The following is a 27,201-nucleotide window of genomic DNA, read 5'->3' on the forward strand; positions in this document are numbered from 1 at the left end:
AAAAACCACAGATTTTGACCAGTTTTGACCATATCTCAATTTCTGGCTAGTCGAAACCCGAGTTTTAGATTCTTGGTAAAAACCTAAGGGTATAACAGGAAAAACAAAAAATAAAAGAAATAAACTAATAGACACCCAAGGCATATCAGGATTAGCTCTGGTGCTAATCCCGATACCCTATATTTCATAACACTCCTCCTCAAGCTGGAGCATAGATGTTAATCATTCCCAACTTGTTACAAATATAATCAATCCTCCCACTTCCTAGGGACTTCATAAACACATATGAAAATTGTTCTCCTGTGTAAACATGCTATGGAGAAATAAGTCCTTGTTGCAGCTTCTCTTGAACAAAATAAAATCGACCTCAATGTGCTTCAATCTTTCATGGAACACTGGATTTGATGCAATGTGGACAGCAGCTTGGTTATCACACCACATCTGCATAGGAGACACATCTGCAAATCCAAGTACAACCAACAACTGCTTCACCCATATCAACTCACATGCGACATGGGCCATGGATTTAGCCACAATGGTTTGTTTCTTGCTCTTCCATGACATAAGATTTCTACCAACAAAGTTCAATATCCAGTAGTTGATCTTCTATCAATGGAAGACCCAGCCCAATTGACATCAGAAAACCCTCAATACGCTCATGGCCATGATTAAAATACAATAGACCTCGGCTTAGAGCCTTTTTGAGATACCACAAGATACGATAATAGCATCCCAATGAGACGTCCGACGAGAGGATAGAAACTGAAACACAACACTAACTGGAAAGGCAATATCAAGTCGTGTCATAGTCTAATAATTCAATTTTCCAACAAGCCTCTGATACTTCTCAGGCTCATCATTATCAGCTGTTAGCTTCACGCAAGGTATTAAATCTCATTTCGTTTCGGTATTTCGGTTTGACCGAAATATTCGAATTTTCGGTCGAAATATTGTATTTTTCTACATGGTTTTGGTAAGTCATTTCGGTGGGTTTTAGGCCAAGTTAAAGCCTGAAATTTCATGGAAACCCTATTTTAGGCTATATAAACACATGTAAATGTTCACATTGCAAAAATAGTCACCCAAAGTGGTGTTTTGGATTTGCACCATTGATTGGCAGTATACGGTCAAATCCTAATGTATAACTTATTTAATTACACATACATTACACACACACATTGTGTAAGACTTTAAGTACTAGAGGACATAATAACTAATAAGCAATTTACACAAGTAAATAAATTTCTTTTGAAGCAGAACAATAAAAAAATAATATATATACAGAAAAAATATTTCGACACCGTGAGGTTGTAGATCGGCCTCCGGTGTTTGACATATATTAATTTCATCACAAACAAATATGTATTGATCATGTTTTTTTCAAAAAAAAAAAAACATTTTTGGAGAAAATGGTTTTACCTGAAATAGTGGAAAGGCTTCACAGATGTGCTAAGTAGGTTCAATCCTGTGTTCTCCAAGTGCTTCTAGCGTAGATGCAGCGAAGATTCGAAGAACAAACCAAAAATCATCGAAAATAAGTGAAGAATGAAGCAAAAGGACTAAAAACTCGAAAAAAATGCAGTCTTGTGAGCTCTCGGTCGAAATATTTTGACCGAGAGTCACGAGACATTGTATATTTATAACATGACTTTGTAACATCTTGCCGATATTTCGGCGAGATGTTACAAAAGCTCGTAATTTCACTAAATGACCGAAATATCGGTCGAAATATTGCATTTTTTGGTTTCGAAGTTGCATTTCGTTTTGATAAGGTTGAGATACTCTAAATTCTTGAGATCTCGACTGAAATGTAACAAATTTTTGTACATTGGCTTCAAGTTGGGGTCCATGTGGGTATCTTGAGGTTTGAAACCTAACATTCTTGTCTCTATAAGCAAATAGAACATACTTCCGCTGGGAAAGCAAAATACCTTTCCTAGACTGGGCCACTTCAACGCCCAAAAAATATTTTAACCTTCCCAAATCCTTTGTTTGAAATTTCTGTTGTAAGTGAATCTTCAAGTGCTTGATAGTTGATACCCTCAACATCATCTCCGGTGATTAGAATATCGTCTATCTATACAACCAGGAATATCCTATCTGCATTGGACTGTCGATAAAACATCGAGTGATCATTGTTACATCGCAACAGTCCAAACTCAAGAACAACATCAATAAACCTAGCAAACCATGCCCGAGGGAAATGCTTCAAACCATATAAAGATTCTTGAGCTTGCACACCAAACCAAACTCCCCCTGAGAAACAAAACCAAGTGGTTGCTCCATAAAGACTTCCTCATGGAGATCACCATGAAGGAAAACATTTTTAACATCCAACTGGTACAACGACCAATGATGAGAAGCTGCAAGAGAGATCAAAATGCGAACAAAGACAAGTTTGGCAACCGGGGAAAAGGTATCCAAATAATCAACTCCATAAACCTTAGCATACCCCTTTGCCACCAACCTAGCCTTTAAATGGGCAAGAGAACCATCAGGGTTCACTTTAACAACATACACCCATCGACAACCAATAGCAGACTTACCCACAAGTGATTTTCCTCCAAAGCCAACAATTACTCCTCAATAGCTGTCCTCCAGCCAGAACTAGACAATGCCTCTATAACAAACTTAGGAATAAGATGACAGGAAATAATAGAAAGACAGGAATGAAAAGAGAAAGATAAACGAGAATAAGACACAAAATTGGACAAGGGGTGTTGGGTATAGCTCCTAACACCCTTACGATTAGCAATAGGGATATCAAGATCAGAAGGTGGAATACTTAGCTCGGGGTCAGGATCCGCGGATAAAGTCGATGAATTAGGTAGTGTAGAAACTGGGGGTGCCGTATCAACCCGAGGATGACGAAGATATGTAATCCAAACAGGTGGCGGAGGTGGTGGCACTGATGGAGGAGATGATGCAGTAACCAATGGAACCTGTGAAAAAGAGTGTTGAACAATAGATATAGGAAGGTCATCATCCAACTCAGATAAAACAAATGACTCATCTGTATAAGACGTGGACTCAAAGAAAGAGACATCGACTGTGACAATATTTTTGTAATGCAGGGGAGTAACACTGATAGCCTTTTTGGGTATACAAATATCCTAGAAAAATACACTTGATAGCTTTAGGATCCAATTTGGATAAACCCAGATGATGATCACGAATAAAACCAACACACCCAAAAATACGTGGTGGTGGTAGAACAAACAGGGGTTAGGGTGTTAGCACGTCTTGTAAACAAAGGTAGGTACCTGAGGATAGGCCGATGGATGAGAAATGGGTCAACACGTGACATATGGACAAGCAATGGGAGAGCTCTTGTCGTTCTGAGCGAGGAAGTCCTTTCGCCCCTATTTGAGTAAGGTGTAATAGATCTTTTTCGTTCCTTTTCGTATCTCTTTTCCCTTTAGATCGCTGTTCGGGGTGAGTAGCAGAAAATATGTGAAAAAGATTAATGAAAAGCTGTTCTCCTAACCCTGAAAGCCCACATGGGTTTGATACGGCTTAGGTTCGTTTTTAGCTTCAACCCTAGTTGTTTAGCAACATCACTAGCCAATAAACTGCGCATGACTCCGGTACCTACCATAGTCTGCACAGCATGCCCATTGATCTTCATATCAATGTACAACAGGGAATGTCGTCTAATACGCCACTTGTCTTCACAATGCCTCTTGGGGATGAAACTCTGTTTTCAAATCTCGGGATATCCTCTTCAAGTGTCTCTTTATCTGAGTTGGCCATGGCTGCAGCATTAACCTGTGGATCGATCCCTGGATTCCATGTCTCCCGTCGAGCTGATATACAGGCACCATTGTGCATTAGCATGCTTTGAAACGTATGCGCCCCCTAACAGAGTCCAGGCAACGGTGGTCTATGATCTTGATTGAGTGGGCCCATTAGTGAATCAAACTAGAGTTTTCGAACCCTGGATTGCATCACAAACTGAACTCTATATTTCTGTTCTCACTTGCTTACATACTTATGGTTGCAATAGTTTTTATCATCACTCTAAGCATTTATTTTATTCCCAATTCAGGTTATCCGAAGAACTTTCAGATGAAAATGTTAAGACAGTCAACTCTGTAATGTTTTTCAAAAGAGTTGTTGAGGTCATGGAGATTTCTAGCTTATTATCAAATTTCTACAACCTTCTAACCCATTTTCAATTGTGAAAGTACTTTCAGAATCTTTTTCTTCCTTTATTCTTCGAATTCCTTTCTTTTTGTCCTTGTCATGTAGGCTCTTATTCTTGTACGCTTAAAAGCTATGTAAAAATGGGTAGGTTTTTCTAGTCCGGCGAGTCTAGAGCGTATCTCTATACCTACATAAAAATCTACCATGTGGCGGATTGGATATTGCTGAAATTTGGTGGAAAAGTAAACTCCAAGGTTTACTGCTCACATGTTAAGTTTCAGCTGATACAGAGTTTGCCAAGTGGCAAAATAGAGCTTTGAAAATCTATTGAAAAACTAAAACTTCTCTAAAAATAATGGATCTCTAAAAATTCGAGGGAATATGCACATGAGAGATTATATGATTGAACCATTAAATGATTGAACCTGAGTCTGAAATTCAACATGTGGTCAATCTAGACCACATCCTTGATATCCATACAGTCGATATTGCTACATCACCATCTCATGTTGCAAAACTTGGTGCTGATCTAGAGATGCCCTCTTGACTCGCCGGCCAAGAAAAATTTTACTATAGAATTATACTGTTCTAGAGCTTGCTTATATGTATTCTTCTTATGCATTGTTAATCTCAATATATTTTGTGTTGTGAATATGCTTGCTTTTTCCATTTGGTTATTGGATGGAGACAGTTTATTTTTACTCGTAATGATTCGTACTACCTATCATCGTGCATCAGGCAAAGAGTTCGATACATATGCCAAAGTAGTTGTGAATGCAGCCGGCCCATTTTGTGATTCTGTCAGGAGAATGGCTGACAAAGATGCACCAGTCATGATCTGTCCAAGCAGTGGTGTTCATGTCGTTCTTCCTGATTATTATTCTCCCGAGGGGATGGGCTTAATTGTTCCAAAAACTAAGGATGGGCGTGTTGTCTTCATGTTGCCATGGCTGGGGAGAACAGTTGCAGGAACTACAGATTCCAGTACTAGGATTACAATGCTTCCAGAACCTCATGAAGATGAGATACAATTTATCCTAGATGCAATATGTGATTACCTTAATGTCAAGGTTTGAATTATTGCCATCCATATACTTCTTATTGCTTGCACTCTATTTCACAAATGGGAACTTTTTATCCTTTTATGATTTGCATAGGTTATACCCCTTAAAGACTTGGAGTCTCTTTCTCACTTTAGCACTTTAATGTTTAACTGATTGCTTTTTTGGGTTCTTGGCTGGTAATCCATTCAGAATTATGAATTACCATAAGCATATCTGGACTGGAGATCTGGCTGCTTTTTGTTGGATGTATTGTCCATAGCTCTCTGTTGATACTAAAACTTCAAACTTCTTACCCTATTTCTTATTTGTGAAATATATACCCATGTATCATGGTGTGGATTCTTTCTGGTGTTATCCATGGAAACATCAATTTTTGGTTTAGTAAACTGGTGAATGAAGCTATTATATATCATAAGTAATTACCAAAATAACCTTGGATGTTGATGTGGCTATTTTTTAGGGTAATTATGCTTGTTTATTATTCTGTTATTATGTCTTCTTGCATCATATTTTTTGGTGCTTTAAGATGGGTTTTTTATTCCAATCAACTCTATCTTATCTCAACTAAATGGGGTGCTACATGGATCCTTTTTCTCTATTTAGCTCTATTCAAAGCCATACTCGTTACTATTTCTAAGCTATGCATGTCTTTCCTCATCACTTTTCCTGGAGTCATTTTAAGCCTACCCCTAGCTCTTTTAGCTCCTTCAATCTGAATCAAATCACCCCTCTGTACTAAAGCATTCAAAGGCCTCCGTTGCACATGCCCATGCCACCTCAAATGACTTTCTCACAACTTATTTTGGATGGGTTTTTTCTTCCCATCTAAAAACAAAAAAACTTGCATTGTTATGACCACCTCTAGATTCTAACTTTTATGACATCGTAGGTTAATAGGAAGCATAAAACCAACCTTAATTCTGTTCTGCAATTAGTTTGATTTTGGTATTGGAATGTGCAAGCATTGTTATGTTTGATGTCAATGGCACAAAATGGGCAGCTTTGCATTTATCTGTTCCTAGTATCGTGTATAAAAAACTATGGTAAGTTTAGTCTGATCTTTCACCTGAACTCTTTCAGGTTCGTCGAACGGATGTTCTCTCTGCTTGGAGTGGTATTCGTCCATTGGCAATGGATCCTTCTGCAAAGAACACAGAGAGCATTTCCAGAGATCATGTTGTATGTGAAGATTATCCTGGTTTGATCACCATTTCTGGTGGAAAATGGACCACTTATCGAAGGTAATTTTGTCTGGATCAAGTGTTATCTTTGTTTATATACAAAAATGTCTGGATAGAGTACCAAAAAAATTAAACAAATGGAAAATCCAGATGGATGTATTTCACCAAGGCCTTGTTTGTTTGACGGAAAATAGTGGGGTGAGAATAAAGGGGTAGGATGTTTAGGGTTTTCCATAAATTCCAAAAAAGGCAGGTGTTTGGTTGCTTGGGGTGGGAAACTAAGCAGGCAATCATCCATGAATCAAGGAAACATGTCTACCTACGTAGCAAGCCATTTATCCCACCCCACCCTTCTCCAAAGTCCTACCATTTTGGATAGGATTTTTTTTTTTTTGGGGGTGGGGGGGGGGAGGGAGGGGAATGACTTTATTACATATGAAGCCCAAAACTTTTTTTTTTTTTTTTTTGGTGAATAAAAAAATACATTACCGAAGGAGAAAGGAAACAAGGGCCCCTAGAAGAAGAGGGAAGAGAAGCAAATCAAAAGAAAAATCTAAAATGCAAAGCCACACCCACTACTAGAACTAGTGGAGAAGGTCCCAAGTGGTAACAATAAGCCTATTTCTAGTTGAAGAATCAATACATCTTGAGGGGAGCCTTAGATAGCTTGCTCCTAATATAAAAAAGAGTAGTCCCCAATCTGCTGGAAGGATCTAGAACTGGAGGTCCATCTTCTGAGATTGCACTCCGTCTTAATGTGGTGAATGATGGCTCCAAAAGCAAGCTTACCAACTTGGTCACAAACTAAGGTACCACCAAAGAACATGTCAACTCATATCCATTCACGCTAAAGAGGCCAGATTCTTCTTCTCCGGGGCCAACATCTAGCAAAAAGGCATTCAAAATTCTTAGGGAGAAGGGGCAGGTGAAGGAGAGGTGGTCAACATTTTCAATAGCATTCAACAAAGACAGCAATAAGGAGGAACAAAAATGTGCTTGTGAATAAGAAAGGCCTGTGTGGAGAGGGAGTAGGATAGGGCCCACCATAATGTGAAGCTATGGCGGGTAATGTGAGAAGAGAACCAAACTAAATTACGCCATGGCACAATCTGACTACGAGATCGGATGAGATCCCAAGCTGCCCTAGTAGAGCAGACCCAAAGGCCAACCAAGAAACCCAATCCTCCCCCCTCCCCGCAGGCCTTCTAGGGATACCTGGCAGAGAAGACCAAATAGAAGTTATCTGGAGAGGGGGGGGGGGATGGAGGAGGAGCCCAATCATCATGTTGGATAATGTCAGAAACCTTTGCAAATCTGTCTGAACCCAAATTGTAGGCAGCTCTATCACCCAACCATGAAGGAGAACTCCTAAGGGGTGCTAGCAGTCCAACCATAAACTCGTAGAATACCTATAATCAAGCAAGGAGTTGATAACTCCATAAGCAAGAGGCCTGAGTTTCAGAATCTTTCTCTAGACCCAAGAAGCATCAGTAATGAGAAGAGCCGTCCAGATGGAGTCGTTATGGAGGAGCCTAGAGTAGACCTAGTCAACCCAAATACTTTTCTTCTTGGCCGCAATTTTCCAAATCAACTTGAGGATGCCAGCAGAGTTGACCTCTTTAATGTGCCTAAGCCCGAGATGCCCTTCCTCTTTAGGGAGACGAACAAAGGCCCAGGAGATGGGGTGAAGAAACATGGAGTAGTTAGATCCTTTCCAAAGAAAAGAGCATATAAGAGATGCAAGCTTTGTAATAACAGTCTGAGGCAAGCCAAATATGCCTGACCAATAGATATAAGTGGATTGAAGAACCGATTTGATGAGCTCAAGACGGCCAGCATAAGACAATAACTTACCCTTCCAAAGCTGAAGTCTATTTTGCATAAGATCTAGCATGGGGGAACAATGATGAGCAGTTGATCTAGAAGGAACCAACGGCAACCCAAGATATTTAACCGGAAGAAGACCTAGAGAGAAACCAGTCAACTCCTTCAAGCAAGCTTTAACCTCTTCAGAAACCCCAGTCAAGAACAAGAGGGATTTAAAGAGGTTGATATAAAGCCCTGACATACTCTCAAAACGCCTCAAGCCAGACATAGAAGACTCAATGGAAGATAGTTCAGCCTTAGAGAATAGCATAAGGTCATCGGCAAAAGCAATATGGGAAAGCTTTAAGGCCTTGCATTTAAGGAGGGGGAAAATAAGCTGCTAGTTCGTACTAGATTGTATGGATTTGGAGAGGACTTTGAGGGCTAAAGTGAAGATGTAGGGGAGAGGGGGCAGCCTTGGCAGATACCAAGTTACCAACGGAGGGAGCAAAGGGGCCCAGAACTTTATTACCCAGTAGAATAAAAACTATGAAATTCCATTGTTTACCGTAGTTTCCTTTCCTTCTCTTTCCTGTTCTTCAACCCCATTACATGTGAGACCCATAATTTCTCCTTTCCCACCCCTTTTTGTCCGCTAAACAAACAGGACCCAAGGAAATATCTCCAACACAAGTAGAGGGTCCTTTTACTTATTTTCATGTTTTCATTGCTATCAAGTGTATTTTATATCAAATATTGTTGTGCAACCATACTATTACTAATAGTCCAGTCTGTTGTTGTGCTTACTGCGTGCATTATGACCCTCTCCAGACCCCACAGTGGCCGGAGCCTCGTGCTTTGGGTACACCCTTTTTACTGCGACAATAAGAGAACTTAAATCAGTACCAGCATATAAGAAAGAGAGAAGAGAATATCAATTGAAGAGATGAGCAAATGGAGAAACACTGCCCACGGTGTTAGTGAAGAGCATATATATATATTTGTGTGTGTGTGTGAAAAAAATTATAATTTAGGACCAGGTCCACAACTAAAAACTATAACTTAAGTGTAATTTACACTTAAGAACAGAAATAAGAAAAAGAACATTACACATATACCCCTATAGAACCGACACACACAATTTAACACTCCCCCCTCAAGCTGGAGCATAGATATTGTTACAACTTCAGAACTTAGAACAACCAATAATTAGAAGAAGAAAAGAAAGAGGAAGAGAAGAAGTACCAAGAGCAAGAGAGAAGAGAGGAGACTGTCGATAGGAAAAGAATACTTGGTAATAGCTATCGGCAGTCCCTATTGCATTATATAATAGGGTTATTGGGTTAATACAATCAACATCAGCACCAGCCCAATCAACATCAGAATAAACATATTGGTGTTGTAACGTCCCAAATCCGAATAGGGTCTTAGGCACTACTCTCATGAGCACCAACCCAGAAGGTCACAAATAAGCATGTAAAAGTAACAGAAAATATCTTAGACTCACGTATAACACAGCGGAAGCATACAAGTTAAGTTACATTATAAGAGTTATTTGTACATTGGTAGCAAGTATTTACACTTATGTACATACAAAAATCTGTATCCAACACTCAAAATATTACTTTACAACATCACCAGATATCTTTTAGACCCTCAAGCTCTTACTCTAATCATATTCCGGAGCTGAACAAGCCTCCTCTCCTATCTCCTCATCTGAAAACATCAACATAATAAGGAATGAGCTAATGCCCAGTGAGGTTTACTGATGTAGATCACAAGTCCATATGTACCTGCAGGAACAAGCCCCAAAACTAGCCCAGCAAGGTTAGTGGATTCAACTGTTGTGAGAGGCAGCCTGGTCTGATGATGTGGCAAGTTTTTGTTGGTTCGATGGAGTGTCACCTAAAGCAGCCCGAACTACTTCCCAAAAAAAATGTTATTGTTCACATGAACAGTACCCGAACTACTGTTGACGTGGTACTGTTCATGTAAACAGTGTTATGGGTCCATAAGCCTTGAATGGAGAAGGAAGTCCAAGCAAATAATTGAGATTTTGTGGGCCCCACTGAAGATAGCAAAACAAAACAGATTTTATTGCTGCCTAATAGTTTCTATTTTAGTGTCTTTCCTTTTGTTTTTAGTAGTTTCTAATTCTAGTTAGTTTCTATTTTCAATAAGTGGCCATTGTCACTAGTTGTTAGGTTTAGTAGTTTCTATTTCCTACTTTCTATTTTCAGATAGTTTCTATTTTAGGAAGTTTCTAATTTGTACCTTTTATTTTGTAAGCTTGCCTAAGCTATTAATAGGCTCCCTATTGTAAGGAAGGATCAGATTTGGAGAAAAGGATTTTTAGCCTTGTTGCCATCGGTTATGGGAGAAATTCCATGTTTCAACAGTTGGGATAGCTTTGGGTCAGAGACCCAGGCTGAGAGAGCCATTCCCCTCCCCCTTCTTTTTTTTTGTCTTCTTCTCCTTTCTTCTTATCCTTTATGTTCTCCATTCATATGTAATAGAAAACAACAATAAAAAAAGAGAGTTTTAGTTATTGAATTTTGTTAGCAGAACAGTTAGGACTAAACAAGATGTCCAAAAGAGCCGCCGGTACTTACTACTATGCATCAACTTCTCACCGGCCTTCTTGAAGTTGCTTCCATTATTTGTCACAACCTGGATAACGTTCTTCACTCCTACCTCTGCTACCACCTCCTATAACAACTTATAAATATATTTTGCATCCTTTTTCTCCTTGGATGCATCCACAGATTTGACGAATATTGTCTTCCCATCACAATAAACCATAAAGTTAATGGACTTTCTTGTAAGACCAGTCCAACCATCACACATGATAGTCACCTCGTAGCTCTCCCACTTCCCCCTCATTTTAGCGATATACTCCTCAAGCTGACTCTTCTATTGAGGCAAAGAAATATTTATTATCTCATATGGGGTGGGCCCCTTATACCCTAGGCTAGCCTCAACAATCGAATCTATCATCGTTTGATAATAGGGGCCTTTTGCGGTGTTTGTTGGGATGGTATTGTATAACATCTACTTAGCTATAGACTCTTTCACAACCCCCTTAAGATTTTTCCATGCTCCCTTTATCTTAAGCTGCTTGTTGCCTTTCTTCCTTTTCTTCCTGTAGATACCAGGATCCTGATGAAATGCGAGGTCAACTCATGGTGGTACTACTGGAGGTGGTAGAGGCAAAGCTACCCTCGTACTTTGTGATCTCCTAAAGGGATTAGGCAACCCAGGATGCCTACCACCTGCTCTAGAGGTACCAACTCCTCCACTACTACATGCACTCTGTCTCTCCTGATCCTCATGAAAAGTGGCTCTGCCCCTCGCCTATGCCCGCCAAAAATTCCTCGTCTCTTCCTCAGTCTGTACATCATCAGGAACATAGATAGGGCCATCACTGTTATCATCATCATATCCTCTCATTGTACTCCTCACTGCATCCTCAAGTTCTATCCTTGCCTTCTTCTTCTAAGCCTTCCTCTTAGTCCTCCTCATGTGATCACTTATGGTCCTAGCTACCTCAACAGGGACCATATGGCAAGACCACATTAGAAGAATTCCCAGCCAGATGTTGTTTGATTCTAGTGGCCCCACCTCCCAAAAACCTCTTGTTTGAGAAAGGGGTTTTACTTGAAACTGTGTAACAAGCTTCAATGATGTCTTCCCAAGTGATCCCGGCTTTGATGCGGTGAAAAATCGAAGAAGAAAGCACAAAACAGCACCCAGGAGCGAAGTGGAACTCACTAGAGAGCTCTTAGTCGAAATTTTGACTAATAATCACGAGACCTTACATTTTTATACTTGGCCTTTGTAACATCTCGATGAAATTTCGGCGAGATGCTACAAATAGTCAAAATTTCAACATTTTGACCGAGTTTTGTCTTTTTTGGTTTCGATCTTTTATTTTGTCTCGGGCATACCAAAATTTCGGCGAGATTTAGTACTATAGTCAATGGTAGTCTAGCTGGTTTCTTCGCCTATACTATGGGCATCTGTCAAGGCGGTCCCATCTCTCCATTCATCTTCTCCTTGGCCTTTAAAGTCCTATCCAGAAGTGTCCAGTCTTGTATGGATCAGTGGCTCATCTCTCCCATTCCCAAGTATAAGGTTCTTAAGCATCTTGCCTTTGCTAATGATCATAAAATCTTCTCTAAAGAGAATATTTGTTTCAATGGATACCCTTATGTCTTGTTTGCTCCATTTTAAGGGGATGTCGGGCCTTCAAACCAATCACATGAAACTCTTATTTTTAGCAAAGGGCTCTGAGGTTGACAAGGCTCATCTGATTGAGAAGACAAGATTCTCCTTAGGCCGTCTTCCGGTTAAGTACTTGGTTTTCCTTTGATTCTGGCTAGGTTAACAGCTCATCACTGCACTCCTATGTTAGATCTTATACATAAGAGACTTCAATTTTGGAAGGGCAAGCTTCTCTCGTATGTCGGTCGCTTGGAATTGATCAGACCCATCCTTCAGTCCTCTTACATTTATTGGTCTGGTATTACAGGTTATCTTTGTCCACCATTAAGGAGTTTGAGTCCCTCATGTATGCCTTCCTTTGGAAAGGATCTGATTCCTCCACCCTATCAGCTGGGCTGTTCTGTCTTCCCAGAGAAGAGGGAGGTCTTGGCTTGAGAAGAATCAAAGAGGTATATTCAGCTGGTATTCTCAAACTGATTTGGAAGCTTGTGTCTAAGAAGAAAAGCATTCGGGTTGACTAGGTCTACTCTGGACTTCATTGCAATAATTCTATTTGGACTGGTCCTTTTATTACTGATGCTTCCTGGGTTTGGCGTAAGATTCTGAAGCTTAGGTCTATTGCTTTTGGGACCACTTCCTACCAAATTGATTGTTGTAATATGGGTTCAGGGGTAGAATAGTCATAAGGGTATTTCTGTCCTTGTACTCATTCCAGAATGTTCTTCTCTTTACTATAAATAAAGATGGTTGTAGTCACTCTGACCTAAGCCAGTATTCACGGAATTCAACATGGCATCAGAGCCAAAAATATTCCGGGGATATGGGAATTAGAATTTTTTCCTTTTTTTCTTTTTTCTTTCTCTCATCTTATTCTTCGTGATTCTGCCCTAAGGACAGCCAACACCACAGGCCCCTCCACCACTGCCAGCCCTTTCCCACCTTCCGCCAGCCCTCGCAGGCCACTCCACCACCTCCGCCAACCTCCGCAAGTCCTTCCACCACCTCCGCCAGCCACAACAGGCCATCCCACCACCTTCCGCCACTTCTCCCAACCCCCCAGGCCTCTCGCCTCCTCTCTTTCTCGCGAGAGGTCCACCCCCCTTTTGCCGTATTTTTTTCCCCACCCTTGGTGGTGAGTTGACTCCCACCGTGGGTTCTTTTTTTCCCCTCCATATGTTCTGATTTTTTTTTTGGGGGGGGGGGGGGCTTTGTTTATTGGTTTCTGCGATTTTTTTTCCAACCACCATGCTTGACGTTTCTGAGATCACGTTTGCTTCCTTTGGTTCTGATGGGCCATCCCAACGTGATTATATTTCCTTTTCTGGTGAATCCCATCAAACTAAATGGCAGCAATTATCTTTTGTGGTATCGTTCCTACTTGTTCGCTATTGGATCCCGTAGTCTCTCAAGCTATATCACGGGTACTCAGGTCAGGCCTACCGAGGCTGGTTCTGCACTGGATTGATGGATGAACTTCATTTTTTTGGTAATGTCATATCTTGTCAATTTGATGGAGCAAGATATTGTCGAGCGTTATCTCCTTGATTTGGCTGCGAAGATTTGGAAGACAGACATGGACACTTATTCTTAGGTTGGGAATGCTGCCCAATGTTACGAGCTTCGTTAGAAGATTCACTCTACCAGGCAGTTAGAGTTGTCCCTGTCTCAGTATTACAATACCATGTGTACTATGTGGCAGCAGTTGGACTTTCTGGGCACCTTCACTACCACCTGCGATGTTGATGCCACAGCCTTCCGTAACTGGGAGGATGGCTTACGTGTTTTCAATTTTTTGGCCGGCCTCAATATTGAGTTTGATTAGATCCGTGCCAATATTTTGAACCAAGACTTACTTCCATCTCTGGAGCAAACCTATGCGATTCTATCGGCTGAGGACAGTAGGCGTACAACCATGGTTCATCCTGTCACTCAGGAACGATCGGCTCGTCTCTGGTTCGCAGTCTTCCCGAGGAAATTCTACCAGGTCTGCTAGTACTGATTGGACATCTGGTGATCGCCTTCCCATTAAATGTGATCACTATGGGAAGGAGTAGCATACCAAAGATCTCTGTTGGAAGCTTCATGGTCGCCCTGCAGAGGCTCGCGGGCGTGGGAGGGGTGGATCCAATTGGCCTAGTAACACCCGTGCTCATCAGGCAACTTCTGACGACCATCCTAATCTATCTCTTTTTCCAAGTTTTGGCTGAATTGCAAAATCTTCGGGATATGGTGAATCGATTGGACACACTTTCTTCGGCATCAATATCTCCTTCCATGGCTGCTTCGGCTTTATCTCTGCCTACCAACCCAAATTCTTCTTCTTCCACAAGTATTTCATTTGGTGGGAACTGCACCTCGGTCATGCCCGATTCTTGGGTAATTGACTCAGGGGCAACTGACCATATGACAAGTTCTTCATCTGTTTTTTCCAAGTATTTTCCTCTTTCTGGTCATAAAAAGGTTCGTGTTGCTGATGGGTCTCTTTCTCCTATCTCGGGGAAGGGATCTGTCCAGTGCACTTCGTCTCTTAGCCTTTCCTCTATCTTACATGTTCCAAAGTTTACTACTAATTTGCTTTCCATTAGTAGCCTAGCTAAGGATTTAAACTGCAAAGTAACATTTTTTCCAACCTATTGTTTGTTTCAAAACTTGGCAACGGACAGTACGATTGCATGTGGTAAAGTGGTTGGTGGTTTATACGTGCTTGACAGTTCCCGGGCAGCTTTGACATCTCAGCCGGCATCTTCTGATTTTGATTCTGCACTTTTTGAGTTGAATAATTGGCATCGTCGTATGGGCCATCCTCCTATAGGAGTTTTTATCTACTTTATTTCCTAGTCTAGTGAACAGTGTAATAAACATAATTTTTCTTGTGACGATTGCACTTTGGCAAAGCAAACTAGAAGTATTTTTCCTATTTTTGATAATAGAAGCAATGTGCCTTTTGGTTTGATACATTCTAATGCGTGGGGCCCCGCCCGATATATTTCTACTTCTGGATTTCGATGGTTTGTCACTTTCATTGACTGTTTTAGCCAAACAACTTGGGTGTATTTGATGCATAGTAAAAGTAACGTCTTCACTTGTTTCACTCTATTCCAAGAGATGGTCCAAACCCAGTTCGATGCTAAGGTGAAGATTCTCCGCTCAGATAATGGAAAAGAGTATATGGATGGTGCCTTCAGCTTCTATTTGGACAGCCATGGAATCCTACTCATAATGGAGTGGTTGAACGCAAGAACAGACATCTCTTGGAGGTTGCTCGTTCTCTTATGTTTACTATGGCTGTTCCTCCCCGCTTCTGGGGTGATGCTGTTCTTACAGCCACCTATCTTATCAATCGGCTTCCCTCTCGAGTATTAGGTGGCCGCTGTCCCTTGGACATATTGATTGGAAAATTGACTTTTGTTGTGCCTCCAAAGGTCTTTAGCTGTGTCGTGTTTGCCAGGAATCACCATGTACACTGCAAATTTGATCCTAAAGGACTGCGGTGCATATTTCTGGGTTACTCAGCTACCCAGAAAGGGTATGGATTCTATCATCCTCCTACACGAAAGTGTTTGTCACTATGGATGTCGTCTTCCGGGAGTCTGAGGCTTACTTTAAACAACCGGTACCTCTGCAGGGGGAGATTCTAAGTGGTGAAGAGGTCCCGCTGATTGCTCCTCTGGACATTGAGATACCTACTATAGAGGATGTCTTTGTTGAACTAGAAGATGGAGTTACAAGTCAGGAACAAGAACTGGGACAGATTGAGCAACAACAACAGGTGCAGGGAGAGAATAAAGTGCAGACTTACACTTGGGGAACTGATTTTCCTTTGGATGGCCCTCACTACAAAGACACCACCACCACCGACCCTACACAATCGGCATCTGTTCCTGCTCCAAGTCTTGCTCCTAGTCATGTTTCTGGTAAGCCACCTCCTGATCCCAGTCTTGATTTATCCATTGTTATTCGGAAACCAAAAAGGAGTTGTATACAACATCCTATTTCCAACTATGTGTCATACAACTCTCTAACTTTTGCTTTCCATACTTTCGTATCTTCTTTATCCTCTGTTTCCATCCCTAACAATTGGCAGGAAGCAATAGCTGAACAGAAATGGAAGGATGCGATGAATGAAGAAATGCTTGCCCTTGAGAAGAATCAAACTCGGGATTTGGTAAATCCTCCACTAGGAAAGAAACTGGTTGGTAGTAAATGGGTCTTTGTTGTGAAGCACAAGGCTGATGGCTCAGTGGAAAGATACAAAGCAAGACTCGTACCAAAGGGTTTATCCAAACCCAAGGAATTGACTGTCAAGAGACATTTGCTCCTGTAGCAAAGATGAATACTGTGCGGGTTATCATCTCTTAGGATGTGAATCGAGGATGGGAACTCCAACAACTTGATGTGAAGAATGCTTTCCTACATAGAAATTTGGAAGAAGATGTTGACATGGAGATGCCTCCTGGCTTTACCTCTTCAGAGACTTAGGGAAAGGTGTGTAAGTTAAGAAGGCTCTTTATGGTCTGAAGCAGTCACCAAGGGCTTGGTTTGGCCGATTCCATAAGGTTATGGTTGCTTATGGGTATAAGCAGAGCAATGCCGACCATACATTGTTTGTTAAAAGGATGGGACAGCAAGTGACCATTTTAATTGTCTATGTTGATGACATAGTGATCACGGGTAGTGATTCACATGAAATCCAGAAGCTGAAGACATATTTGGGCACCGAATTTGAAGTCAACGATTTAGGGAGATTGAGATGTTTTCTAGGGATTGAGGTTGCCTATTTAGCTAAGGGCATATCTCTTTCCCAAAGAAAATATACCCTGGATCTATTGAGTAAAACAGAGATGCTTGGGTGTAAACCAACAGACTCCCCTCTTGAGCCCAACACACATTTGAAGAGTAAGGAAGGTGACCCAATAGACAAGGGTAGCTATCAGAGGTTAGTTGGCTGATTGATATACCTCTCACATATTCGACCAGACATCACATTTGCTGTAAGTGTTGTCAGTCAATACATGCATGATCCTCACTCTTCTCATTTGGAAGCAGCATACAGAATACTCCGTTACCTCAAGTCCTCTCCTGGAAAGGAAGTCTTGTATTCTTCACATAACCGTCTTTGGATGGAAGCATACACTAATGCAGATTGGGCTGGCAGTCCTGATGATAGGAATTCCACATCCGGATATTGCACATTTGTTGGAGGGAACCTAACAACTTGGAGAAGCAAAAAACAAGCTGTTGTAGCTCGATCTAGTGCTGAAGCTGAATTTTGAACTATGGCACAGGGTATTTGTGAACTTCTCTGGCTCAAGGGGCTTCTTCAAGACTTGGGGATGAATGCTGATCTTCGAATGCGGCTCTACTGTGATAGCAAGTCAGCAATCAGCATTGCTCACAACCCGGTCCAACATGATCGTACCAAACATGTTGAGATTGACCTGCATTTCATCAAAGAGAAATTGGAACAGGGTACAGTTTGTATTCCGTTTATCCAGTCTAGTGACCAACTGGCTGATATCCTTACCAAAGGGACCAGCAATAAGTTATTTTTTCCTACTGTTAGTTGGGCATGTTTGATATGTATGCACTAACTTGAGGGGGAGTGTTGTAATATGGGATCAGGGGTAGAATAGTCATAAGGGTATTTCTGTCCTTGTACTCATTCCAGAATGTCCTACTCTTTATTATAAATAAAGATGGATGTAGTCACTCTGACTCAAGCCAGTATTCATGGAATTCAACATTGATGGTGGTGCTTCCACCTGCCTTTAACTTGACCATTGGCACCCAATGGGTGTTCTCGTCCCCTTAGTTGGTGCAAGAATCATATACAGTTCGGGATTTAGTAAGCAGTCCATGGTTATAGATATCATTCGTCATGGCGATTTCCCCTACTACTTCTACCTTGTTATCTACCATCTGGAATGCCTTGCCTTCCATTCCCAGAAGGTCTCGTGGTAGGGGAGATATTTTAGTTTGGTCTGCGTCTTCTTAGGGCCTATTCAGCTCCAAAGCAGCTTGGAACCTTATCAGAGCTCCTGGCCCTATGTCCCTCTGGCGCAAGTTTGTTTGGTTCAAGAGCCGCATCCTTCGTCATAGCTTTATTGTTTGGCAAGCCCTCTCCAACTGCCTCCCAACGCAGTCTTTTCTCCTTCACTATTAGATTCCAGTCTCCCCATCATGTTGTCTCTGTTGGAACGCGCTGGAAGATGTGGATTCTTCCATTCGCGAGGGAATGGATCTAGATGGATATGGCCTTTGTCGGTAAGCTAGTCTGTGATGTGGTGGAAAGCTTGCCTTTGGTGCCACAATTAGCCATTGGATGGAGTGTAATCTCAGAAAATGGACCTCCAGCTCCTGATCTTTCCTGTGGATTTGGGACTCCCGTTGCTTTTGATGTCAGAAGCATGTTATCTACAATCTCCTCTCGGTGTGTTGATTCCCCAAAGAACAGGCTTATTGTTGTATCCTGGGGCCTGCCACTCTCCTTACTGCAGTCCTATGTCTCCTCTCCTGAGGGTTGGGTTTTGCTTTCATTTGTATTGTCAGCTCTGTGATGTTTTTTCTTCTTTCCCTTTTTAGGGGTTTCTTGTATCTCTTTCTCCTATTGGTAATGAATTTTTATTCACCAAAAAAAGGGGGTTGTTAGGGAAAACAACATAGAAAGGACATTTATTATGAAGGATAGAAGAAGGCATTCGATTAATTGAATTACAAGTGGTCAAAATAGTGTCTCCCCAATAAATTTGGGGACACGCATATGGAACATTAAGGATCTAGCAATATCTAACAAATGTTGGTCTTTTCTTTTTACCACACCATTTTTGGGGGTGTATAAGAGCAACTAGTTTGATGGACAATACCATTATCAAAACAAAAGGAAGAAATTTCATATTGAGTAATCTCAAGAGCATTGTCAGTACACAAATTTTTAAACAAACACCAAACTGACCTTTAATTTCATCACAAAAATTGTTTAAAAACAGGCACAAACTCAGACCGTTCCTTTAAAAGATACAACCATGTTGCGCAAGAGTGATCGCTAACTAAGGTGAAAAAAGAAAAACTAGATAGACTCTTAATCTTGCATGTGCCCCAAATATCATAATGAACTAAATCAAATAAAGATCAACTCCTAAACATACAGCGAGATGGAAAAATAGTGCGATGATGCTTGCCAAACTCAGAATCTTTACACTCTATATGGGAGATAGACTTGTAACTAGGGACCATATGTTGTAGCTTGGAGAGAGATAGATGTCCCAGATGGTAGTGTCAATGGAGAGGAGAAGCACCGGTAAGTAAACAGACGATGCAGTAGATGAGGAAGCAACGTCAAAGTAGTATAAACCATCACTCTTATGCCCCTCCGCCAATCGCCGTCTTTGTCTTGAGATCCTAAAAAACATAATGGGAAGGGGAAAAGATGATGGAGCAATTAAAATTTTTATAAACTAACTATCAGATAAAAGATTGAATGGTAATTTAGTAACATTTTTTTTTTATCCTGAATATTACTTGGGACCCGGGCCAGCCCCTAAGATTTTATTAATAAACCAAAATGGTAAAAGAATACAAGGGGGGGAAATTCCACCTTACCCCAACCCAAGAAGCTGAACAAGCTCTCAAAAAAAAAAAAACACTCAACGACATACCTTCCCAGCCCCATACAGCCTGGAAGAAAACAAGCACTACTTTCTAAGAACAGGCAGCCCAATCTTGTCCTCCCTAAGAATACCCTGTAAAACTCCTAGAGGTAGATTACCCTGGTGGAAAGAGATAGAGGACCCTGTATCACAAGCAAGGTTAGCCAACCCGTCAGCCACCTTGTTACTTTCTCTATAAGCAAAGGCCACATTAGACCGGGTTTCAGAAACCAAAGCTAAGATCTCTTGAAACCAGTACCAACCCTTCCACAAGTTGCATCTCCTGAGGTTAATCATTCTAACAATGGAAGTGGAATCCGTGTTTACCAGTTACCACCAAATCAAAAAACCCTAACTCCTTGCACAGGAACATGAAGTATAATAGATAATGAAAGAGATGAAGATAATGGAATGTCAACATGACCATTAACATTAGTACTGGACCCATCTACAAGGATAACTTGGGATGGATAATTAGACTACTGAAAAGAAGAGAACATAATGCAAAAGTCGACCTCGAACCAGGGGAAACCAGCGGGAGATCGATTGCAGCCAGAATCAACACAATAAGGAAGAACAAATTGAATGTAACTGAAACTTTATTGCTTGTTTTTTTGTTTACATATGAAAGAAGAAACATAAAAGGATAAGAAGAAGAATAAAGGAATATAGAAGGGGGGATAGGAGTAGCTCTTTCAGCCAGGCTCTCTCAGCCCATCATCCTCTCACCCAGGGCCTCTCACCCACGGTCTCTCAACATTGCCGCATCTCACAGTTTCAACCATAACTCTTTTCTCTTCAATCTCTGTCCTCTTCTGCTCAACCACATACATGTATTTATAATAAACCCAATTACAAAGCAACCCAGTCCCAATCTAATTAAGAAACTAAATAAATCTAGAAAAGGAAACTACTAATTCATAAAACCCATAAAACAGAAACTTCTATTTTAGAGAACAAAATAAAAATAGTAACTAAGTGAAATTAGAAACATAAGGAAATAGAAACTTAAGCCTACTTTCTAAATATGAAAATAGAAACTAAACTTTGGCAGCATTAATAGAAACTTTCTCCACTTGATGGGCCCACAAGATCTTTTAAAAAGAATTCCCACACAAGGCAAATATGGGCTGTGACACTGTTCACGTGAACAGTGTTTGATCTTCTTTTCTTCATATTTCGATCTACATCAAAACAGGTTTGGTGTACAGGTCATGTGAGAGGATGCACCTGAGCCAATGACCCAGGGGATGGAGGATGAGGAAATGAGACATGTGGGTATACTTGAATGAGCCAATGTGGCAGTAGATGTGTAAGTGGATGTCGCAAGCTGATGGACATGTTTTAGTAGTTGATTGAGCATCTCATCACGAGAGATAAAAGATGAAGAACCACCTCCAGACGAAGAACTCTGATTAGTGTCATGAGGTGACACCACTTCAGCACTCCCATCAGGCATAGTTGTGTTAGCGAATTGGTGTTGAGCCCATTGGGGCTTACCATGCTTGACCCAACACTTCTCAACTCTGGACATATTTTTATCTTGAGAATAGCTTTCTTGGAGATCATCCTAGACACCCTTGGTTATGGTATGAAACATAACATTGGCAGCCACAAAAGGCTCCATGCTAGCCCACAACCAACAAAATAAGGTAGCATTCTCTGTCATCCACTCCTTACACTCAGCAGAAGTAGTAGCCGGTGGAGGCGTAGTTAGATAGTCCATCTTCCATTTGGCTGTAATATAAACTTTAATTGCTTAATCCCAGAGAAGATAATTTGAAGCACCATTCAGTTGGATTAATGTGATTTAATCATTGACGTTATTTATGGGAGATAATGTTGTAAGCTGTAGAAGTCTTCCACAGATAATAAACCAGATGTAACCAGCCACAAAAAGTACAACCAATATCAACAACCAGCAACAAGGAACAATAACCAGAAGAACGCGGTCAAAAACAGCAGCCAAAGCCTTCAATTTGGCAAGCCACAAAGTAGGGTGAAACCTTTAAATCGCAGACAGCAGAATCCTAAAATCGCAGGTGGTTAGGGTTGTCTGTTTGGTCTGAAATTTTGATCAGAGACTATAAAATAGAGAGAAAAAGGCCTCTAAAAATCAGCGATCAACCCAAGGGAGACAGTTCTTGGGAAACCCCCTAAAAAAGTTGAGATTTTACAAGAATGGAGGAAATCTTATCTTTCACACCAAAAGCATATGATCAGTCCATAGTGATGTTTGTGAGTTACCATAGGAGGAGAATAACCAGCATCACATAAAAAAAATCTTAAAAGGAACAAATTCCTATGCGCATGGAGAGAAAACCCTATGCGCAAAAGCTAAAACAGAAAAACCCCAGCCAACAATAAGGGCATCTTCAGATAAAAAATGTTCAACTCCAATAAACTTCAATAACAATAATGATGAAACCCTAGTTGCGCATGATCAAGAACTAGGGTTTTAACAGACAGAAAACAGCATAGATGCTTGAACACTAAAAGAGATGGAAAAAACCTAGCCACACACAAAATAAGAATGGAGGACTCCCAGGTACTGAAATCAATGCTCTGATACCATGTGACAATAACAGAACTTGAATCAGTACCTGCACATAAGAAAGAGAGAAGAGAAGATGAGAGAATGAAGAGAACATTGTCTATGGTTTGAGTGAGAAGCAGAATACTCAAACTGTGGGTTGGGGAATGTATATATTTTGATATGGGAAGAAGAAATTACAATTAAGCATCAGGTCGCAACTAAAGACTATGACTGTAGTGTACATTACACATAAGGACAGAAATAAGAAAGAACATTACACATATACCCCTATAGAACCGACACACTCAACTTAACACTTACTTTCAAACTTGTCAAGTAATCACAAGTTTCTTTTTTTTTGCTGTAGTGCGTCCATTTGTCAAGTAATCACAAGTTATTTCTTGTTTTTTTATTTGCCACGATCCCTGTAGCCGACCCCATTTAGTCGGGATAAGGCTATGTTGTTGTTGTATGTCCATTTGAATTGTTTACTTTTTATTTATTTTTTAAATTTTCTGTAGTACGTCCTTTTGTCAAGTAATCACAAGTTATTATTATTTCCTTTTATGTAATATATGCATTTGAATTGTTTACTTACTATAACCTGTTTCAGCATGGCAGAAGATGCAGTTAATGCAGCTGTTAAATCTGGCAAGTTGAACCCAACCAATGGGTGTGTGACCAACCGCCTGCAGATTGTTGGTGGAGATGGGTGGGATCCAGCATCATTTACAGTGCTTGCTCAACAATATGTTCGTATGAAGAAGACACATGGTGGTAAAGTTGTTCCTGGGGCAATGGACAGTGCTGTAGCTAAGCATTTAGCTCATTCCTATGGTACTTTGGCAGAAAGAGTGGCTGCCATTGCTCAGGTTTTTCCTTGTGCCCCATTTATTCTTTAAATTATAGTTGTTGCACATGACTGTTTTCCTCATTTCCTTTCAGTTTAAAATTTGTTTTCTTTTATGAGACAATCGTCTTTAGGGAGAGGGTTGAGCACACCACTGGCTTTCCTGGAGCTAGCAACTGTGCCCAATGGAGAAGGTGGGATGGGGAGAGCAGGGGGCCATTTCCATAGGGGGTGGGAGAGAGACAGACTCAGGCTGAGCACAGAGCCGGTGTGCCCAGCCTTTACCCTTGTCTTTATTAGTGAAATATTTTTCTAGCCTTAATATATTTTCATAAGTTGAAGCTTGAAAATGGAATTTGAAGTTTTGAACTGGGTTGTCTTATGATTGAAATATTGACATGATAATAAAAAAATCAGCAATTTGCATACATGACACTTTAGATAAATACACTTACTTCTAATCAGTTCCACATTTCTTTTGCAAGTTGTACATTAAGTATATGCATTGTACTGTTGCTTATTTCATAGTTGATATGAAGTGGTTTCCTCAGAGTTTTACTAACTCAGCAACTAGAAAGACCAAAATAATCATCAAGTTCTCTTAACTAGGGATGTCATTGTGGTGGTTCAAATAGAAGATCCATACTGCCCCATACTAAGGGTTTAGGGATTTTCTTGGACCTTTATAAAGTTATGATCGGTTTTAGTGTGCAAGATCCCCGTGGGTCCTTGCCTTGCCTTTCCCATCAGGCGCCACCATGGTCATCTTATGAAATTGGTAAGCCCCTTTTCCATTCTATGTTGTCTAGGTGGGTTAGGTTTGATCAATAATTAAGAGGGTAGGGTAATATAGTACTGATTTAAAGGACTAAAACAGGATCGAAAACAGAGAGATATGTAAGTAGATTTTTAACAAAATATCATAGAACAAAATCCAGCAATCTGATGGACATGAAATTCAGGTCGAGTTCTCCTATCAGTGAAGGAAACCTCTGCTGAAAATCCCAGGTTAATCCAACGGGTAGATCTGGTTTAATGGAGGATTCCTCCTGTAACTAGGAAAGGGGCAAAGCAGTCAAAATAAGATTCTGATGAAAGATCAGATTGAAGCATATTAATCACGATGATAAATTGAAGTTATGTTATTAAATTCAGCAGAATCAGATCAACAATAAAAGGTTTCAATTTCAGAAAATTTACGGCCTAGAAACAATCCTAGTTGGAATAGGACTGTATCAACCACTTGGTAGAATCTGAAATTGAAAATAGGAGATGATAGAGAAAATTCTCAATCGCAGAACTCTGTAAACAGATTCGAAATCAGCATCATAAAACTCCCACAGTCAAGCATTCGTAGTATGAATAGGACTATTCTAATTTGTCAACAGAATAAGAAATTAAAAACGGGTTTTGATAGTCAACGGTATGGAGAAGATGAAACTGAAACCAGAACATGAATCAAAGTAGAGATTCACCTTCAAACTCAGCAATCCTAGTAGTGATAGGACTGAAAAATCACAGGCAGCAACAATGGCAGAATTGCGGATTACTTATTCGAGTATTGATGGAAAAGAAGAATGAAGAAGAAGATATGACTAAGTATCCCACCTAGCTTCGACAGGAATCCTACCAGCCATTAATGGTATCCCACCATATAGCACCGCATCTCAAAGTCATCTAAATCTCACAGAATAAAGAAAGGCTCAAGCCAAAATCTCATTAATCAAAATTCCTATATAAGGCTGTAGCTCCTTACAAACTTATATAGAAGACTCAAAAACAAATTCAAACGCTAAAAAGGAAAGGCCTAATCCAATCCTTAACAATAAGGCAACATAAACTGACTAGGAAACTAAAATAATGAAAGAAACTGATTCAAAACAGGACTCTAACTAAACTAATGAAGTAAATCTTGTTTTCCTACTTTCCACCATTTTAGGCCAATTAAAGTGGTCCATTACAATCGAAGGCCCAATACCTACATAACCCCATCCAAGGCTTATTTCCAATAAAATAAGCCCTTTAGGTGACTTATCTGCATCATAGGGCTTGATTGGAACTTGACCCATTGACATCTCTAATCTCCACTGATTTCCTAGGTATGCCCAAGTTGGTCTCGACAACACTTTTGATCCTTGAATTGAACCAGGTTTCCATTTATCTTACTCACAAGATGGGCCTTCTTTTTTTTTTTGACAAATACTATTTTATGTACTGACTTTTCTATTTCTGAATAATGTGAATTATGAGGAATGGATTCATAAGCTTGATTAACTAAATTGGAGTTTAGGAACCTAAAGTCTTCCATGGTTAAACTTCATTGATCAGTTTGTCCAATTCTCCAGAATGAAAATCTAGGGAAGAGGCTTGCTCATGGATATCCCTTTCTAGAGGCAGAGGTTGCATACTGTGCTCGGAATGAGTACTGCGAGTCTGCTGTTGATTTCATCGCTAGGAGATCTAGGCTTGCTTTTCTGGACACAGATGCAGCAACCCGAGCATTGCCCCGCATAATTCAGATACTGGCTGCAGAACACCAATGGGATAAGTCAAGGGAGAAAGCAGAGTTACAGAAGGCTAAAGAATTCTTGGAAACATTCAAGTCGTCTAAAAATGCTCAATTCAATGATGGAAAGCACACAGGTACTTGATTACTGTACCTTTCAGTCAGTACTTTAATAGTTCTTTCGATATTTCCTTTTTAATAAACTCATGGTTTACTTGTCTCTGAATGTCTCAGGGTCATAAAATGAAATATGATGAACCATTAAGGAATGATCTGCTCATCTTCAACTAGGTGATCTGATTGTCAAACTTAGGTCTTCTATAAGCCAAAGGACTCTTTCCCTTGGTGCTCATTTTTTGTTTAGCCTTCACCTTGTCTCCAGGTGTCTTTTTATAGATTCAATCTTTATGATCCATTCGACTGCAATGGATTTTGCGCATCAAAAAAAATTTTCCCCCGAAGGAATTGATTATTTTTACCTTATTCATTTAATTGTCAGTGTAGAATCAAGGTAATAAATGGCAAGCTCCTCCCTTTTTCCCGAGAAATGAGAAAACATTTGTTGGCATATACTTGTCAAGCTATGGCAGTCTTGCAACTTTTAAATAATGAAATTTCTTGTTTATTTTATGAAGGAAAGCACTTGAATCAATTTGAGGGATGAGAAACCAACCTCCATTTAAATACTCACCTTAGGGAGCTATCAACATAGGGATCTCTATCAAAAAATTGGCCTGCAAGTATGAATTTGAGAATCTTGATACCCAATCTTCAACCCCCCCCCCCCCCCTTCTTTTTTTTTTTCTTCTTTTTGTCACGATCTTCATGTTAGATGATTTTTAGATATGGAAGTGGGGGCGTTCCCAGCCATATCATAAATCATGCAAAGAGAGAAATAGAAAGGCTTGATGAGTAAAGGAAATCTTTTTATGGGAGATATTGATGGATCATTGGGCCAAAGGTGAAGACAATCCTTTAACTGATATGAAGAGGAGAATGACACTTTTTGTCATGGTGGTGACCATTGATCAGCATCTACCTAAGATTAAAACCTTAAATCACATCATATCTGTCGCATGATAGTTGAATTGATTAGTATAGGTGGTAAGGAAAACCTATTGGGCAACTCAAAAGATCTTGTCATTGTTGATAGCAAATTGAAGTGCTTTCAGTTACAAATAGCCAGTCAATTCAATGGGTTTGGTTCATGGCTTCAAGCTTCAATGAGTGACACCAAGGTCT

The 27,201-nt window shown here is 40.3% G+C and overlaps 1 protein-coding gene across 1 annotated transcript in view; it reads left to right on the forward strand.

The window, feature by feature from the left end:
• Positions 1-26,446, forward strand: part of LOC122656654 (glycerol-3-phosphate dehydrogenase SDP6, mitochondrial) — a 33,731-nt gene extending 7,285 nt beyond the window's left edge. The window contains exons 3-7 of the mRNA XM_043851263.1: positions 4,885-5,216; positions 6,291-6,451; positions 23,217-23,475; positions 25,799-26,096; positions 26,194-26,446. Of these exons, the coding sequence (XP_043707198.1) occupies positions 4,885-5,216; positions 6,291-6,451; positions 23,217-23,475; positions 25,799-26,096; positions 26,194-26,201 (1,058 nt within the window). The 3' untranslated portion in view covers positions 26,202-26,446. The remainder of the gene's footprint in view (positions 1-4,884; positions 5,217-6,290; positions 6,452-23,216; positions 23,476-25,798; positions 26,097-26,193) is intronic.
• Positions 26,447-27,201: the final 755 nt, after the last annotated feature.

The sequence above is a fragment of the Telopea speciosissima genome, chromosome 3 (genome assembly GCF_018873765.1).
Source record: "Telopea speciosissima isolate NSW1024214 ecotype Mountain lineage chromosome 3, Tspe_v1, whole genome shotgun sequence".
Lineage (NCBI taxonomy): Eukaryota > Viridiplantae > Streptophyta > Magnoliopsida > Proteales > Proteaceae > Telopea > Telopea speciosissima.